This window comes from Passer montanus, unplaced genomic scaffold (assembly GCF_014805655.1).
Source record: "Passer montanus isolate IOZ18808 unplaced genomic scaffold, ASM1480565v1 scaffold218, whole genome shotgun sequence".
Taxonomy (NCBI): Eukaryota; Metazoa; Chordata; class Aves; order Passeriformes; family Passeridae; genus Passer; species Passer montanus.
In genome coordinates, this window is record NW_024366792.1 from 13,537 (window position 1) to 30,758 (window position 17,222).

A 17,222-nucleotide genomic window follows, 5' to 3' on the forward strand; every position below is an offset into this window, starting at 1 on the left:
TCCTGAGCAGCTCTGCATGGCAGAGACAAAATCTGTCTGTGAAGGGCTGGAATGCAGTTCCTGTTGGCTGCTCTTGAAGGCCTGAAATCCTGAGGGGAAGCCAGCTGAGCAGAGCTGAGCAGGGAAATGTTCCCTGCTTCTATTCAGACACTCCCAGAGCAACTCCAGGGTTAGTTGGGACATAAACACCACATAAACAGCCCCATACAACAGCTTTTGCCTTCAGGGGCGCTGCTGCTTGCTGCTTCTGCCAGCTCTCAGGAGCCAACCTCCCTGCTCCTTATTGATTGTTTGTCCTAGTGGGACCTGCCTATTCCTTGCAGGTCCCACTAGGAGAGGATCTTGCCAGTCAGGACTCCTGGGCCCAGGCAGGAAAGGCGGAGCGGCAGGAGAGCACGGACAGAGTGCACAGTGCCCAGGAGTTCAGATGTGTGTTGAGCTTTCTCGCTTTCTTTAGGAGGCCCAGTGTCAAAGAACAAATTTGGCTTTCTCATCATTGTACTTGCTCAGCACAGATGGGGGAAGGCAGCCCAGGGCAGGTCTGTGCACTCAAGTCCATAAATACATTCCTTTACAAAAATATTTTGCAGATGAATTTTTGCAATTATATGTAACTTAAGTTTTTCTTACATAGGAAGAGATTATAATTTAGCAATGTTTCTTCTCTTCCTGATGCTGCTGTGTTTGCCATTTGACATTTGAAATGAAGGCACATAATTTCTAAATGCACTGCACTTGCTAATGAAGAAAACCTCTACAATGTAAGCTATTAGTAACTAGAAATGGGCCACATAGAAATGTGGCAGATTCCTAGATTTACCCAACTGCATTTTCTTGAAGCCCATGAGCTTGAAAGTCGAAACTGTGAGTCCCAGAGCCACTGACTCAAAGCTTGAATGTCTATGTTTGACATTACCCTGTGCTTGGTGTAAAATTATATGTGTGTTTTATGGAACAGAAACATACTAGAGTGTTCTCTTAGAGTTCACTCAGAGAAAAATGGTCTCATTTTTCCCATTAGAAAATACGAAGCCATTGTCTCCTTGGAGCAACGCCAGCACTACAAGGATGACTTCAATGAAGAGTATGAGGAATATCAGAATTTACATTTTAAGACTGACAAGACCATAAAGAAGTTCAGGCATTTTGAGAAGGAATGGAAGTCTCTGACTCCAGGCTCCAAAGCCTATGAGGTAAAGAAGGATGAAACCATGAAGACTGTGCTTCATCACAGTAGTGCTCTGGATTCCCTGGAGCTGCTCAGTGAGACAAGGGAAACTGTGGAATTGGCATTTATGCTCAGACACTGCTTGGGCTGGGTCTGATTTTTGCAAGACCCAGCCCAAAAGCCCTGGTTTGAGCTGTCAATGAAGAAACAGCTGTTTGTGAGAAGTGTCCCAAGTTGAGTTAATTTAAGAAGTTGAAAGAGGATAGTATTGAAATTTAAAAATAAAGAAATCTCACTATTGGTAATTCCTTCTCTCGTTGTTGCTTGTATCATATTTAGAGTGGGTTTCTTCTGGTCACTTCTTTTCAGGTCAAGACTTAGGTTTGTCCACTGAAATAAATTTTATCAGTAGAGGGTGGAAGCCCATTAGGTCTACTATCATTTTACTAGCACATCCTTATTCTGGGTCATGTTTCACTCTTCCTGTAAACTATCGTTAGGATGTGTAATGTCCACATTATTAAGCCTCTGTATTTCTGGCTGTCATTTTTGTCTGGATTCCTTTAAATACCAAATGAGAAATAAAAAACTCTCTAGTCCAAACAGGAAAAGGAAAAAAAAAAAGACAAAACAACACAACCGCTTAAAGTGGAAAAATACTTGAATTTTACAACAAAAAAGCCATCAATCCAATCAATTGTAGTTGCTGGAAAGCTTCTTTCTATGCATGTTAAAAAGTATTATGTGAGCTCAGGAGGCTCTGCGTAGCTTGGATCTAACTCTTCAAGTTCATATCTGGGAAAAAAAGCAGGAGCATCGCTGAGGACCAGAAGGATGCTTGAGACCCTTGGGAGTGGGGCAGGGCACAGTGTCCTTGGCAGAGGAATATGATGGGGAGCTAGCACCCTGCTGGCTTTACCAGTAGCCTTTCACCACTCTCTGTCCCACACCTGCTCACAGCTGAGATAACCTGTGGTGCAAAACAGATCTGAGCATCCCAGCTTGCAGTGCTGCTAGTGAGGCTGCACCCATGCTTGGGGTGGTCCCCACCTGCTGCTGCAGGCAAGAAGATTTTGGTGTAGGAAAAAGCAGAACTCATCAGGCTAATAAATGAAAAGATGTCCCGGTCTTTAGAAAGTCTTTGTATATGAACTGGAGTATCCTTGGTCTTCAAAAGGATGGGAGTGTCATGGCCCAGGCTTGTCTAGCTGATTTCTCCAGTTAACTCAGCATGGCTGAACATATAAATCAATATAGGTAGTTGTTGATTTGCATTTACAGCCTATATCCAGGCCCCCAATCTTTATCCTTTTCAGCAAAGAATAGTGAGAATTTAATATCTTCAGCTTGAAGTTCCCAGGTGAATCTCCAGGTGACGTGGAAAATCTTTCAAGTTAAAAATCCTAAAACAGTCTTCACCCTGACAGCCACAAAAGTAAGAATCAGGGCTGGCTTTTCTCTGATGAAGTCTGCCTCCCTGATACACAAAGGACTTGACTAGCAGCCTGCCTAAGATGAAGATGTATGGAGTGATATTGTAGTTGGGCTCAGCCATTGTTTTCAGCTGTCCTTGAACAAGAGGCTGGGAGTAGAGCAGAACTGAGAAAAGGGATGGATTTCAGTACTGGAGGATTGTGTGTTTTAACCCACCACTTGACCTGAACCTCCTTCTCCTTTCCAAATGTGACAGCCAGATATACAGGCTAAGAATGGCATCAACACTTAATAAGATACATGATTTCAAAATAGCCATTTTCATAATAATAATATTTATTGTGAAACACATGCAGTAAAAATATTTTGTGAGAACATCACTTTACAGGAAGTCAGAAGTACTGACCTGGCGAGGAGGAATAACTGCAAGCCTTCTAAAAATAAAGCTTTGACCAGAATTCAGCCTTCCACCCCAAACCACCCTCTGTACTTGGGTGAAATGTTGCTACCGTAGGTTGCCTTCTCTGTCTTCAACCTGAGGCTTTTGGAGCAGATCTGGACTGGCTGATGTGTCTGTCTTCATACTGACACCACTTTTTGCCTTGAAACACTGTGGACTTAAAATGACAGCAAAGACTGTGTTGTTCTCCCCCAGCAGAGCTTCCCCTACTACCACTGCAGTGAAGTGAGCACAAATGATCTCAGGTAACCCGTGACGGCTGAATACCATGTCACAACCCTGGAAAGAAGACTCCATCTACATCAAAGTTAGTGCCAATCCTCTGCATGTTTTCTAGCTATCCATCCATGCATCCCTTTCCACAGTTTCTTGCAGTTCTGCACTTGCCACAATATAGCAAAAATCTCACCAGACAAGCTTTTAGGAAAAAGATAATCAGGTTCCCTACATCACTACAGATCTACAGATCTGTAAAGTAGATCAACTAAATCACTACAGATTTACAGTAGTCTCAGTGAAGATGGGATGAGTCTTAATAGTGTCCTTGTTGCCTCCTCTTTTCAAAACCACTGGAAAAGTCTGACAGGTAATAAAAAACTACAGGGAGCCTACATATACTTACCTATAAAAAGGTACTCCCACAGAGCCTGGATGGGGAACTAGCCGAATCAATGCTGGACCCAAGACTAGTGATCCTCTGCTATCTGATCTCCCCTTCCTTTTTCTTCCTTCTTTCTTCAATGCTTAGTAAACCAAACCCTTCCTCCTAAATTCTCCCACTGCTGTCTGAACACACTCTGGCTTTTGGGACAGTGCCTGCAGCTTTCATCAGTGCTCAGTGCTGCTGTTGTGGCTCAGTGGGTGCTCACTTGAGGACCTGGGTGTCCAAGGTGAGGCTGGGGCTTTAGTCTAGAGGAAAGTGTTCCTACCCATGACAGGGGTGTTGGGACAAGATGATTTTAAGTCCCTTGCAGCCCAAGCCAATGGCTCTTCTCAAGCCAGTATGGTTCTATGGTTCCAATAAACTACAAAAAACGTCACCAGTGTAACACTCACGTATGTTAATATACATCCATAAGTAATCACATAATACTGATTAGAGAATATTTTTTTAATTTTGTATCAAAAATTTTACATATTAAATCTAAAACTGTGTAATTTAGTCAGGATACACTAAAAGAAAAACATACAAGAGTTTCAGGACATGCCTAATAAAATAGTTGTTCTTTTTTCTAACAGATTGGGGTTTTTTGTTGTTGTTGGTTTGTTTGTTGGTTTGTTTTTTTTCCAAATCAACCACACCATGTCTTAAGGACAAAAACAAAGGTTTTCTGACTATCATATGGAAAACCTTACTAGTGCAGAAAACTTTTTTTGAGTCTCTATAAAGCTTAGTGCTAGTTTAGGACAAGAACACACATATAGAGGATAGAAAAATTAACAGTGTCATCCACTATTCAAAAAATTATTTGCTCAAAGTTAATTTTGAGAGTTAGTTCTAATGAAGGACTCAGGAGTTGCATCTCTACTTAAACTTAAGCCTAAACATATAATTTCAAATGCTATTGGTACTGCCTAGGGACATCCAAATTCACCACTGACCTCTTTCTTTGATCCCAATGCTGCCAGTGCCAGGGGAGTTTGGGAGGTGTTGGAACCAGTGGAAGCATTCCAGAAACATTTTATTTTTTCAAAACCACCTTTTTCTTTAAATAACTTTTTTTTTTTTCCAATTGGCTCCTGATTTGTATTTTATACCATAGTATAAGGTGAGAGGTTTATATCAAAGTGGTTTTTACTTTATGCCATGCACAGTTATAAATAAATACCAAATTCAGAACTGCCCTAATTCCTGACTATTTGTGATGGATACAGTCCTAAAGCCTCCACTAAAACCAGCTAAGAATAGCAACTCACAAAGCATCATTATCTACTTTCAGTCATGTCTCCAAATGCTAAAAAAGGCTTAAAAATAGCTCTAAGATACATATATCTCTACAGAAAATCATGTTAGAGAATGAAAATAAGAATATCTAGTGAGATTTCTTCTATGACTTAAAATTTATCAGATAGTGTATGTCTGCAAGTACAACACATCTGCACCTGATACAGGCAGCATTATGGGGATACACAGTAAAATGGAAACTTAGTTTATTATTTGCACAGTAGTAAGCATTAATCTCTGAATCTCTGAATAAATACTAAATATTTTTATACTGCTTGACTTCTCTGTATAAAACCTGTGGCTATCACTGACTAAAATGCATAATAGCAAAATATTTCTCTGGTTTGGATAGAAAGTGTTTATATTTCCATTAAGCCTATTTTTAAATAACTATAAAACATTTACAGAAAATTAAAACCAGTACTTTCTTATGTGTTATCTATACACAAATCATTGGCAACAGATGAATTCCTAGTGAAAAATTGGGAAAACTTTCAAAACATTAAAAATGCAGGACTATATGGAGCTTAGACTAACATTCATAGAACTTTTGTGTCACTTTTGCACAGGATGTCAGTGTGAAGCATTTAATCCCCACTTTTCATAACTGAGCTGACTTCTGCTAGAAGCACCCAAGGATGCTATAGATGTCTAGACCAGCTGTTGTTTAACTGTATGCACAAATTTTTCCATTACTTTACCTTCAAAAACCTTACAGTTTTATTATCTATCCAGTAATTTAATTTTGCTTAAAATTTTGATAACTATATAACTATAAAAACTACTTTTTTCTCATGTCAGTTCCATACATATTACTTTTCTACTATTTTTTTGTTTAATAATTTCAATTCTCTTTCATGATCTTGAAAAAGCATTATCATTCTCTATATTTTAAGCTCCCTATATGCAAGCCTTAGATAAGTATATTTATCTTATAAATAACTTTAGGATTTGCAGATGCAGAGTTTAAAAAAAAGTCCTTCTTACCTAAAACTAACCTTGGAATTTGAAGTCTGCAGCAGCCAGCTGAGCCATAAACTCTTTTTTATTTTGTATGTATACAAAAACAGGGAAGGAAAGACTCTCTTAAGTTCTGCAAAGTGTCACAAAAAAACCCCAGAAATCTCTATGACTCTAGAATGGAAATTGAAAAGAACAGTTTATCTATAAAACAGTATTGAAAAATGTTCTTATATCTTAAAAAAAAAAAAAAGATTCAGCTCCAGCAATTTGTCTTTCCACCTTCTCACAGATGCAGTTTCCAGGTACATTTGATGTGGTAGAAATGCCACAGTCTCAGGCTACATACCACATCACAAAGGCAGATGAAAAACCAGATCTGAAAGTTCAAGAATGATAATGAGACATTTAGTTCCTTGATTAGATTTTGCTTTAGAAAAGCACCTATGCTCAGGAAAAAGCTGGGCTCTTTTTGGCATTAGCACATACTATGTACATACAAGTCAGCAGCATGACAAGTTATTTTGGTCAAGAAAATAAAGATGCTAAATAGCATCTTCAAGGATCATGCCAGTCATAATATTCTGGGATTTTCTCTTGTATCTCAGAAAGGATCTAGAGCTAGGTTTATCTCACATGGTGTAGCTTACAGGCACATGATGATAACTAAACTTGAACTGAATCCCTTCTGGGGAGGTTTCAGATCGAAGTCCCACCACAAAAGCCAACAACCCTGGCAGCACTGGCAAATCTGCGAGGGTCATCTCCTTCATGATCAGCACATCTAAGATGTATTGTGGTGACTACAAGCCACTTCTTCTAGTGAGTTTTTCTGCTCAAACCCCAAGAAAGGCTGTTGATCCCTCTACCTTTCTTCCCTGTCCATCAGTACCATACAGATATGCTCTGAGTATATGTGGTTTTCCCACTCTTCATTTCTCATGGGGAAAAATACAATATGAGCACACTAACAAAGGTGTTCTGCAGAGTGTGAAAACAGGCTTTCTTCTCCTACCTACTGGCAGGAAAAATTACGTCATTCTTAAGATATTTGGAGGCACTAGAGAATACTGTAATGCATAGGCATTTGTCTGGAATTAAAATATCTACTCATAAGGTTTTAACAGAACTACAGGCCTTCTCTGGAGTAATAAATTAATGGCAACTACAATGCTTCTTAAGCCCACCCATTATATTGTGAACTAACAAATGCTGCAGAAAATTTTTGTATCCTGAAGTATTTGAAGAACTTATGACCTGGCTTCTCAGCTTCCCTGCACTGCTACTGTATCCCTATGCTTCTATTACACACAGATTTACAGAACTAGTCTATTTCCAACAGATTCAGTTTAGCAGTCATAAATAACCATGAAAAAAAATAAAATAAACCAAAAGGAAATTAGAAAGGGGAGCAGAAGCCAGTCATGGCACTGTCTTCTAAGACATTTAATCCCCATGAATATGAAATCCTTGTGCTTAAAATAAATCTCCAGTGTCCATTTCTCAATGCTTCACGGTAAAAATAAGTTATTTGTTAACAAAATAAAGAATGTCTGTAATTTCCAGAGGAGGTCAGTGTCAGGTTTCACTCTTGACATGATTTTTATATTCTATATAATCCCCAATGCGAAATTTTGCAGTTGAGATGTACTTGATGTGTATTCAGTCTCTTTACATTACTGTGCAGTGGCATTTCTGAGAGTGGATATAGTTCCTGTAATCAGCAAGCTGCTTCAGGTATAAATTTGAAGGCCATCGGTGCATCTCTACAAAATTGCGCTCTTCCACTAGAAAAAGAAATAAAGGAATTCAATATAATATATAGAAATAGTACACACATGCACAGCCTGCAAGAAGTAATTTAATATAGCTTAAAAACCATTAAAGATATAAATACAACTACAAAAGTAGAGATGAGTGCTGCCTGTTCTGCATTGAGCTCTGCTATGGCACAGATGTAGGAGTTACCACACAATATTTCCTTGTTATTAAGTAAGTAATAAAAAAGTTTTTTGAAAAAATGAATAGAATACTTATTAAGGACAGCAAAGAGACTTTCCTAAAGATGAGCATACTTTATCCCTAGAGGATAGTCATAGGTGGTATGCAAGGATTTTTCTATGCTGCAGAACTGTAAAGCAGGGTATGTCAATTCCTGTGCCAGTACTTTGTCTCAAGACCAATACAGAAAGTGTACTGAGGTGAGGAGTGCAGCTAAGAATTCAGCAAGATGATAAACTCTTATTGCATGTGGTTCATTGCATTTAATCACTGACATAGTCATATAAGACTATCTAGATTACTCCCCTCTGCATTTGCAGAAAGACGCATTTTCGTCCCCTTAACCCCAAATATTCCAGAGCCAGTTTGCATCCATTGCTCCTGGTTCCTTGAGGGTCTCAGACCAAGGCACAGCAGAGAGGCCCACAGCCAGGAGAGCCTGAGGGCAGGCAAACTGCACCCACGTGGGCACAAGGCAGGGCTTCAGGGGAATATCCTGCTAATCAAATCTGATTTCCTCTATGGCAAGGTAACCCTCCTAACTGATCAAGGGAAGCCAGTAATGTAATGTTTTTGGATGTCAGTAAAGCTTTTGATACTGTTTCTCACTAAAACAGGATCTTGACAGAATGTCCAGCTCACAGATGCATAAACACATCCTGTGAAGGGTGAGCAAGCGGCTCACAGGTCAGGCACAAAGGGTTACAGTGACTGGGGTGACATCAGACTGGGGACCTGTCACTAGCGGGATTCCAAAGGCCTCCATCCTTGGTCCTGTGCTCTTAAACATCTTCATAAGTGTCTGGGATGAAAGACTGGAAAGGACACTGAGCAAATTTGCAGATGCTACAAATCTGGGAGGAGTTGTTGACTTCTTCAAAGGCAGGGAGGCCCTGCGGAGAGGACTCAATGAATTAGAAGACTGGGTGTTCACCAACCATAGGAAGTTCAAAAAGCAAAAGTGCTGGACTCTACACCTGGGATGGGGCAACCCTGGATGTATGGACAAACTGAGGAATGAGATGTTGGAGAGAAGTGCCCTGGAAAGAGATCTGAGGGTGCTGGTTGATGACACGTTGAGTCAGCAATGTCCTGGCAGCCAGGAGAGACATTCCTGTCGTGGGCACACCAGGCCCAGCATGGCCAGCCAGGCAAGGGAGGGGATTGTCTTGCTGTGCTGTCCACTGGGATGGCACTGCCTCAAGTCTAGGGGAGATTGGGCACTACAGTATAAGAATGACATTAAAACTATTGGAGAGTGACCAAAGGAGGCAGTAAAGGGCCTTGAGTGGAAGCTGTGTGAGGAGCATCTGAGGGCACTTGGTCTGTTCAGCCGAGAGGAGACTGAGGGGAGACCTCATTGCAGTCTGCAACTTCCATGTGAGGAGGAGAAGAAGAGGTGCAGAGGGGAAAAGAAGTGGCAGACACTCGAAGGGTATGGTCTGAACTTGTATTCAGGCCTCCTTGGGGAGGTTTAGGCTGGATTAGAAAAAGGTTCTTCCCCCAGTGTGTATTTGGGCACTGGAACGGGCTCCCAGGACAATGGTCACAGCACCAGCCTGACAGAGTTCATGAAGCTTTTGGACAATTCTTCATGGTGTGACTCTTGGGGATGGTGTTGTGCAGACCCAGGAGTTGCACTCAGTGATCCATATGTGTTTTTTCAACTCAGCTAATTCTGCATTTCTGTGAAGATCACAGGTCTCAGAAAGCCCTTGGAGAGCCACTGCCTGCTGCTGTGTTGCTGTCCTGAACCTCGAGGTGTCACAGGTCAAAGAGATGCACTGCTCATCAGGGTGAATGAAAATCACACAGGCAATGAGCAAAACTTTCTAGTTACACCACTGGAAGCAAATACAAATGCTTGGAAAAATAAATATTGGGTCCCTCGAAGAAGCTGGATTTATTTACTTGAATGGGCCATAATTTTCTCATTTTATAAGATCTGCTGGAGCATACTATAAGAATCCTATTTTCTTAAAGGAAAACCCCAGCACTTGAAGAAGTATCAAAAATGACCCATTACCTTGATTTAAATTAGCAAGATAACATGAAGGGACTGACATACAATGACCAAACTGTTCCAGCAAATTCATTTATGGGTGGAAACCTGGCCATCCCAATAGGAACCGCAAAAATAGTGATACAGGGCTGGCTGTGTCATGTTGTGTGCTCATCCCACAGCAGCATGGTGAAATGTCCTGCTGGAATATCCTAAAGAAACCCTAATTATTTTCTCGTGCAAAAATGGTATTATTCAGAACATCACTTTTCTTCTCAGCAAAATATGAAAATATTTGTCTCTTCAAAATGAACACAGGAATACCTGAAAGTTCTTGAAATTCAGGCTTTTGACTGAAGATGAGGTAGTTAGTGGCAATGAAATGAAGAAGCCAAGTTGAAAGGCAATCAGAATTGTGAAACTGTGGGAAGAAAGAAAAGACAAAAAAGCCACTTAATGCTATCATGTCTAAAACATAACCACATCTCACATGTCAAAATATTTCCAGTTTCCACTGTTAAGCAATTTACTAAATAAAGTTTTGACTATGGAAGATAATGAAGGAAAAGTCATTTAGTAGAAATATGTAAACAGGTGAACACCCGAGAACAAATTAACAAAGTCCCTCTCCCAGAGGAAGAAAAAAACCCTAATGTATCACAAATCTTGTAAATTTTGACATCTGCACAGAAGCAGAGCTTCAGCGGAATGGAGGGAAGGAATGTGGCATATTGGTTTTGTGGTCTCCTCTTTCTGCAGAAAATCCTGCAATCTAGTTTTTATTCTCCTCTTCTGTTTTCCAACCCTGCCTTTATCGTCTCTCATTTTTTTTCAGCCTGTAATCTTTTCTTTTCATGCTTTTATGCATTTCTCTCAATATTCTATGCAGTGTGTCCATTATAAAACAAATTCCACAGATGAGGGTGTGACTACAGGGTCTGGAGCCCAAATCTTATCGGGAGCAGCTGAAGGAGGTGGGGATTTTTATCCTGGAAAAGAAAGAGGCTCTGGGCAACCTTATCACTCTCTACAACTCCCTGAAAGGAGGTTGTGGACAGGTGGGGGTCAGTCCCTGCTCCCAGATAAAAAGTGACATGACAAGAGGAAATAGCCTCAGGTTGTGCCAGGGAGGTTTAGGTTGAAGAGTAGGAAAAATTTCTTCGTGGTAAAGGTTGTCAGGTGTTGGAGCAGGCTTGGGTACATTGGTAGAGGCAATTCTGTGATTCTGTGACTGCACGTTTGGCAATTAAAGGCTGAAGGATTTCTTCTGACCACCCTTTTTTCACCATTTATCCCTAGTAAACAGATTTTTCTACCAACATGTTTCCTTGGGAACAGAAATTGCTCTTAATATTTTTTAAATTTTAAAAACAACTTATTAAAGTCAACATATATATCCTCATTTGATATGTACAATAATACCTTAGCTTTTTTGAGCAAGCTAACAATACTGAGACTTGTGGAAGCCAGTTCCCTGCTAGGCATGCTCTGAAGCTGCGTGATGATGTAAAGTTCACAAATATGCTGGAGTCTCATTACTTGGTACATCTCTGCACAGATCAGCAGAGACATCGCTTGGAGAATACTGGCTAAAAAACAAGAAGACACAAGTTACATGTATTTTACCTTTTTGACAAGAAACCAAAGCTGTTTTTCACCAAGTTGAATTTTAAATACCTAACAACAAACACAAAATCAGACTTCTGTGATCATCTTGTTTTATTTTTTCATTATTATAAATTTTTGTTTGCTGTATCACCTTATTTTTCCAGATAAGCTATTCAATTAAGAAAAAAAAATGTGTTCAGAACTTTTTGGCAGATGGGTGTAAAGAATTGCTGTCAATATTGTGGATCTTGAAGATGATGAGCCAAGTGCTGCTGATCTATTTAGAGAATTAGTAAGTGGATTTAGCTAAGTTCTCTTTCAGAAAAGCACTTTTATGATACAAGAAAATATAGCAAAAAAAATGTCCAAAGACAAAAAAAGATATTTTTTTTTTTAAATATAGCACAGTGGTTGCATTTTTAAACTGATAAACAAGGAAATTTTAGGTGGAGTGAAAAGAGAAACATGGAATATATAAGAATAAGGTAGAATAATTATTTCAAAAGAAACCAGAAGCAAAAATACATATCACAGTATCATTTATTCGTATATCAAGGGAAAATTAGCTACACTTAAATCCTGCTTTAGATTTAGTATTCAGATTTTCTTCTCATAAGAAAGATAAAGATTGAGACATAAAGAATATTTTAGCTCAATTTTTCTTGCCAAACACTCCCGTTGGCATATTTTATTTTTCTGAGTTTATATATACATAACATAACCATGTGTATAAATAAGGTGTTCCTGCAATTTAACCTTTGTGTATAAATAAGGTATTCCTGCAATTTAACCTTGTTTATAGTACCCTCAGCTATATGTGTGTTCAAGAAGTGACAACTTTTAAATATAACACAGAATCTAGACTAGAAAGTAATGTTACTGAAATGTAAAAAAAAAATTACCAATATTATAATGGATCAGAAATTAAATTGAAATGTGAGTCTTGTTATGTGAGCAGAAAGCAAATAAATAATTTTATTAGAAACATTTCTTCTATTTTACTTGTATAGGACGGATTTTTTTATTTATTGCACAATACAAAAAAGTTATCTTTCTCAAGACATTGCACATTCAAATATTGGCATTTTTCCATTAAATAGGTGCTACTACATTACTCTCTATCAATGCCTTGCTGTGGAAAAATGAGTTACAGATATAAAAATGTATTTTACAGTCTCCTTACCTGGGCAGCAGGAGTCAGTGTAAAGGTACTCTAGGAAGGACAGGAAAGTGTCTTTGGAAACCCCATACACTGGAACCAGAATGCTATTTGCTTCTAGATAATTACCATTAAACATAGCTGCCATAACCTCACAGCGAGCCACCAGAACTGCCCTGTGGGCTGGTACAGTTGCACCTGTAGGATGTAAGACTAAAATAAATATACAGTGACTTTACATAACACAGAAAGATCTTCATTTTAAAGCTCATGTCTTCTTAGAAGGTCTTCACCCCACTGAACATGATTAAGTGTTGAAAGTTGACACTTTCAACATACTAGTTAAGTATGCATACTAGTTAAGGTGAATAATGAATAGTAAAATAAAACAAAATCAACAAACAAAAAATTATTTAAGCCAAAATGCAATAGACTAAACCAACTGAGAATAGAATAAATAGAATAAATTCCATTAAATCCAATAAGTAAGTATAAATTTAACTAGATTAAATACTGTGCCTAAGTGAATTTCCTGAATGGCTGTCTTATGAAAAAAAAACTGGTGATTTTTTGCCAAAAATGTATTAATTTTCTATCATTTGCAAGTGAACCCTTTGCTTTACTACAGCCTTTGGAAGACCTGGAGAGGCCAAAAGCCCAGAGGAGTAGAGGCCCTTGAGGCTGCAGAGTCCAGCTGGACTGGGAAGTCCAGTTCAGTATGCAAGGAAGTGCCAAGCAAGTGCCGGTCAGGACAGCAACCGAAACCAAAATGAGCATTTAGAGTTGGATGCAAACGTTTTAATCAAAATTATAATAAACAGATTAACTCACATGCAATATATTGTATATACGTACAAAGAAGTTACTGTTTTAATTATGTCTTTAACCACAACATTGGCACCTGAGTAATTCTGTGATGCCTTCTGGCATTTTTTGTCTTTTTTTCCCTGTTTCTACCCCCTGTACTTCTACTTTCAAAATGTCTAAGCTGCATGCTATATGTCCTGTATGTGCTTGTGAATGGACATTTATCTACTAATTAAGATGTTCAGTCATGTTCTATGTCTTTACACTGACACAAAGGGCTCCAATTTTTCCTGGCTTCCATACTTCTGTAAGCTAGAAAGCTCAAAAACTTACAAATGTGTTTGTCTGGTTAAGATTAGGGCCTTAAATTTCTCTTAGTAGTTAATTAATTTTGATGCAGTTACTCTGATTGATGAACTTGAGAAAAAAATTGGAAGATGTATCAATTATTAGGAAAAACATTTTACATTTTATTAGTGGATAAGCATGGTTTTTTAAAATACTTGTCAACCCATTCAAAGATTTTGGTTTTATTCCTGTAAAATATATAGTGTTGTTCTGGTTTCATCAGCTTCCCACAAAGACTCTCTCAGGAATGGGACACTGAGATGAATTGTTCATGTCATTGAGTTCAAAATCAGTATTTCCCACTCCTTTACAATGATATTTTTGTGGAGTATTCTCTGCGTGTTAAACAGAACATCTAGAAAGAGTCTGCTTGTCCTTCTGTGTTTATGTTTGAGGAGCTAATGCTTCATATTTGTCCCTGAGATATACATCTGAAAATAATTATCTAATTATAGAAGACCATTTCTGCATGAAAGATGAGCATGGACAGACAGAGAATAGTGTTAGCTTTTAAAAACCATGTCATTCTTATTCTTACAAAAGCATGCAGCACAATTCTCACACTGCATTTTTCATTGTAACAATGAGAACATTTAATTTCCAGACAAAATATTGAATCCTGACACTGCAGCACATCAGGTAGTAAAATGTGGTGGGCGTCAGTAGCACCACATCTGCAGGTCACCAAACCCTGGTGGCAAGGACAGTGAAGCCAGTCCCTGTCAGCTTCTGGGGGACAAGGCATGTTCTTCCACAGCCAGCACCCACCTGAGATGGACAGGGGGATATTGGCCAGGAGCCAATAACCACCATCTCTGCTCTTTCCACTGAGGGCAACAAGCATAGAGATGAACCTCATGCTTCTCCAAGGTGTGATGTTAGGCAGAACCCTTGAGTATGCCCTAATGCTTGTGCAGCTGGGAACAGGAATAAGGTAAATCAGAGAGGCACAGTGGGCCATAACAGGAAGAGGGAATTCCTATAGGCTCAGCCCAGATGGACCATGCTGGAAGTGGAGAGCGCTACAGGGCATCTACAAGCTTTCCCCGGCAAAACAAAGTAGAATTAAAGAGAATAAAAATAAGGTAAATCAGAGAGGCACAGTGGGCCATAACAGGAAGAGGGAATTCCTATAGGCTCAGCCCAGATGGACCATGCTGGAAGTGGAGAGCGCTACAGGGCATCTACAAGCTTTCCCCGCTTTCTGCAGTGACAGCAAAGTACTCATATTTCCTTAGTTTTGATGCCATGGAACATGGACACCTCTATGTCCCATATTCTTGAAGAGGGGTAAAAGGGTAAAGGCTGGAGACCAAGGGAACAGAGGTACTGTACCTTGTATTTTGAAGATTACATCAGCCAGCACAGGTGTGTTAAAGAATAGCCTAAGAGAAGTACTATAGAGCTGTTTTATCTGGTGAGACTTGCAGTCCTTTGCAGTGTTTAGCTGAAAAATAAATTGGTAATAAAGCACTGTCATGTGTGCCTGCACACAGAACTAAACATTATGGGACATCATTTATATGGGAAAATAAACAACAGCTTCTGGCATGTGCATTCCTCTGCAATCATCTTTTATCTTCTAATGTCCTATTCCCTGCAGTGAATTCCTCAGCAGCTCTGAGAGGTCTCTTGTCCCCCACAGCAACACCTCAGCTCTCTCTCCTTGGTGTTCTGGACCTCTGATGAAACTCCCCTATCCAGCCCCTACAGGCAGGTTGGGCTTCATCAGTTTTCTGGATGCCAAGCCTTTGACGCATTCCCTGTGCAGACCCGATGCTGCAGCAAAACGAGGTTTGAGGGCTCTGCGGAGAGCAGGGATGGGGCACACATCCACCCGCAGTGCGATGCCATGTACAGGGGCAAGGCAGCTGGAAGTTCCGTGTTTATATTGCCCTGGAATTGCCTCCCAGAGGCAGGGGGAGCTCACAGGCTGGAGCACATACTCCTCTTACATTAACCTGGTAGTGTCAAGACTCTCCAAAACCCAATACTCCCAGTTAGTTTTCAGTTTTGGTTTACTTACCTTAAAAGTGTAATCTAAAGCTGCTAAAAGGAACAATTATAAAATCGTGTTGCTAGATTGTGACAAGTGAAATTCAGATGAGGTTGGATTTATGGTTAAAATGTTAAATTTATAATTTTTTTCATTTTCCTAAGAAAAATCACGATTCCTTCTTTTGGGCCTCCAAAGAAAAATGCTTAAATGGGAAATAAGAGTACCCTGAAGGCGTAAAAAAAGAATAAAAGAAATTACAACAGCTCAGGCTCACTATCTTAAAAGTCTTCGGGCTCTCCAAGGCCAAACATATAAATGTTTTAGCTATGGGCACTAAGGGCTGGTAAGCCTAAGACAGAGCAGTCATAAACTGAAAACAGTTCAGTGACTTTTTGATGTCTATATTGTATTGTTTTAAGAGAATCTGAGAGGTTTTCCCTTCTATATCAATAGAAATCATTAGAGCAATTTCTATATTATCAGGGAATGTACATGCTCCAAGAAAAATGTAAAAACTAATTCTACATTAAAACTAATTCTACAGTGTGACTTTTTATTAACTTAATAATATGTTACATTTTTTCTGTGGTCTTCTACTCAATTAAATATATTGAGTAATAAACAGCTTTCCACATCACAGCACTTACATGAGAAACCACCCCTCTGGATCTACTGCAGAAGCCCAACTTTTGGCTTAGGAGCAAATATTTCCTGGCCAGCCTCTATTACATGGGAATCCATAATTATATTGCCAGACAATGTTCAAAGCTGTGAATATGAGTAATCCTTTTAAAATACCTGCTTGTGTGGTTTTTACCAATTACATTCATTCTGCATGTTACATCAGGATCTCTGTTTATGTACCTGCAAACGACCCACTGAAAGCATGGAAAAGTACAGGCTGTTTAATCCAAAGTGACTTTAAAACAAAGACTGACAAGAAAACGTTGCCTACAAAACAATTTCTCAAAAACTTAAGGAACTAAGTGTGACCCAAGGGAGTTAGATGTACCTTCCCTGGAGTTTTCAGGATGCATTTAACTTTCTCAAGCACATGTTCTGTTTTATCTGGATCCTTCAGCTTCTTTCTTATGTCCTCTTCTAATAGTTCCCACTGGAAAACACCTGTCACAAAACCAGGGGAGACAGATTATAAATCAGCAAGGCACAGGCCTCAGCAGGCAGAGGAAAGATTATATCAATGCCAAACACACACTACAGAAACGGGGGTTTGCACATAAATCAGCCAGATCTTTGCTTTTAGGAAGGGCACAATGCAATTTTGCACATTAAATTTCCATGGTATTTCTTATAGTGCAACCAAGTACCAA

General features: G+C 39.3%; 1 protein-coding gene across 2 annotated transcripts in view; it reads right to left on the minus strand.

Moving 5' to 3' along the window:
- Nucleotides 1–2,916: 2,916 nt before the first annotated feature.
- The window catches only part of RHOBTB3 (Rho related BTB domain containing 3), a 29,837-nt gene continuing 15,531 nt past the window's right edge, over nucleotides 2,917–17,222 (minus strand). For both annotated transcript variants that reach the window (XM_039709577.1, XM_039709576.1), the window contains 6 exons: nucleotides 16,904–17,016; nucleotides 15,228–15,339; nucleotides 12,762–12,935; nucleotides 11,393–11,559; nucleotides 10,295–10,391; nucleotides 2,917–7,754 (listed from right to left, as the gene is read on the minus strand). In XM_039709577.1, coding sequence (XP_039565511.1) covers nucleotides 7,639–7,754; nucleotides 10,295–10,391; nucleotides 11,393–11,559; nucleotides 12,762–12,935; nucleotides 15,228–15,339; nucleotides 16,904–17,016 — 779 coding nt within the window. In that variant the 3' untranslated portion in view covers nucleotides 2,917–7,638. The remainder of the gene's footprint in view (nucleotides 7,755–10,294; nucleotides 10,392–11,392; nucleotides 11,560–12,761; nucleotides 12,936–15,227; nucleotides 15,340–16,903; nucleotides 17,017–17,222) is intronic.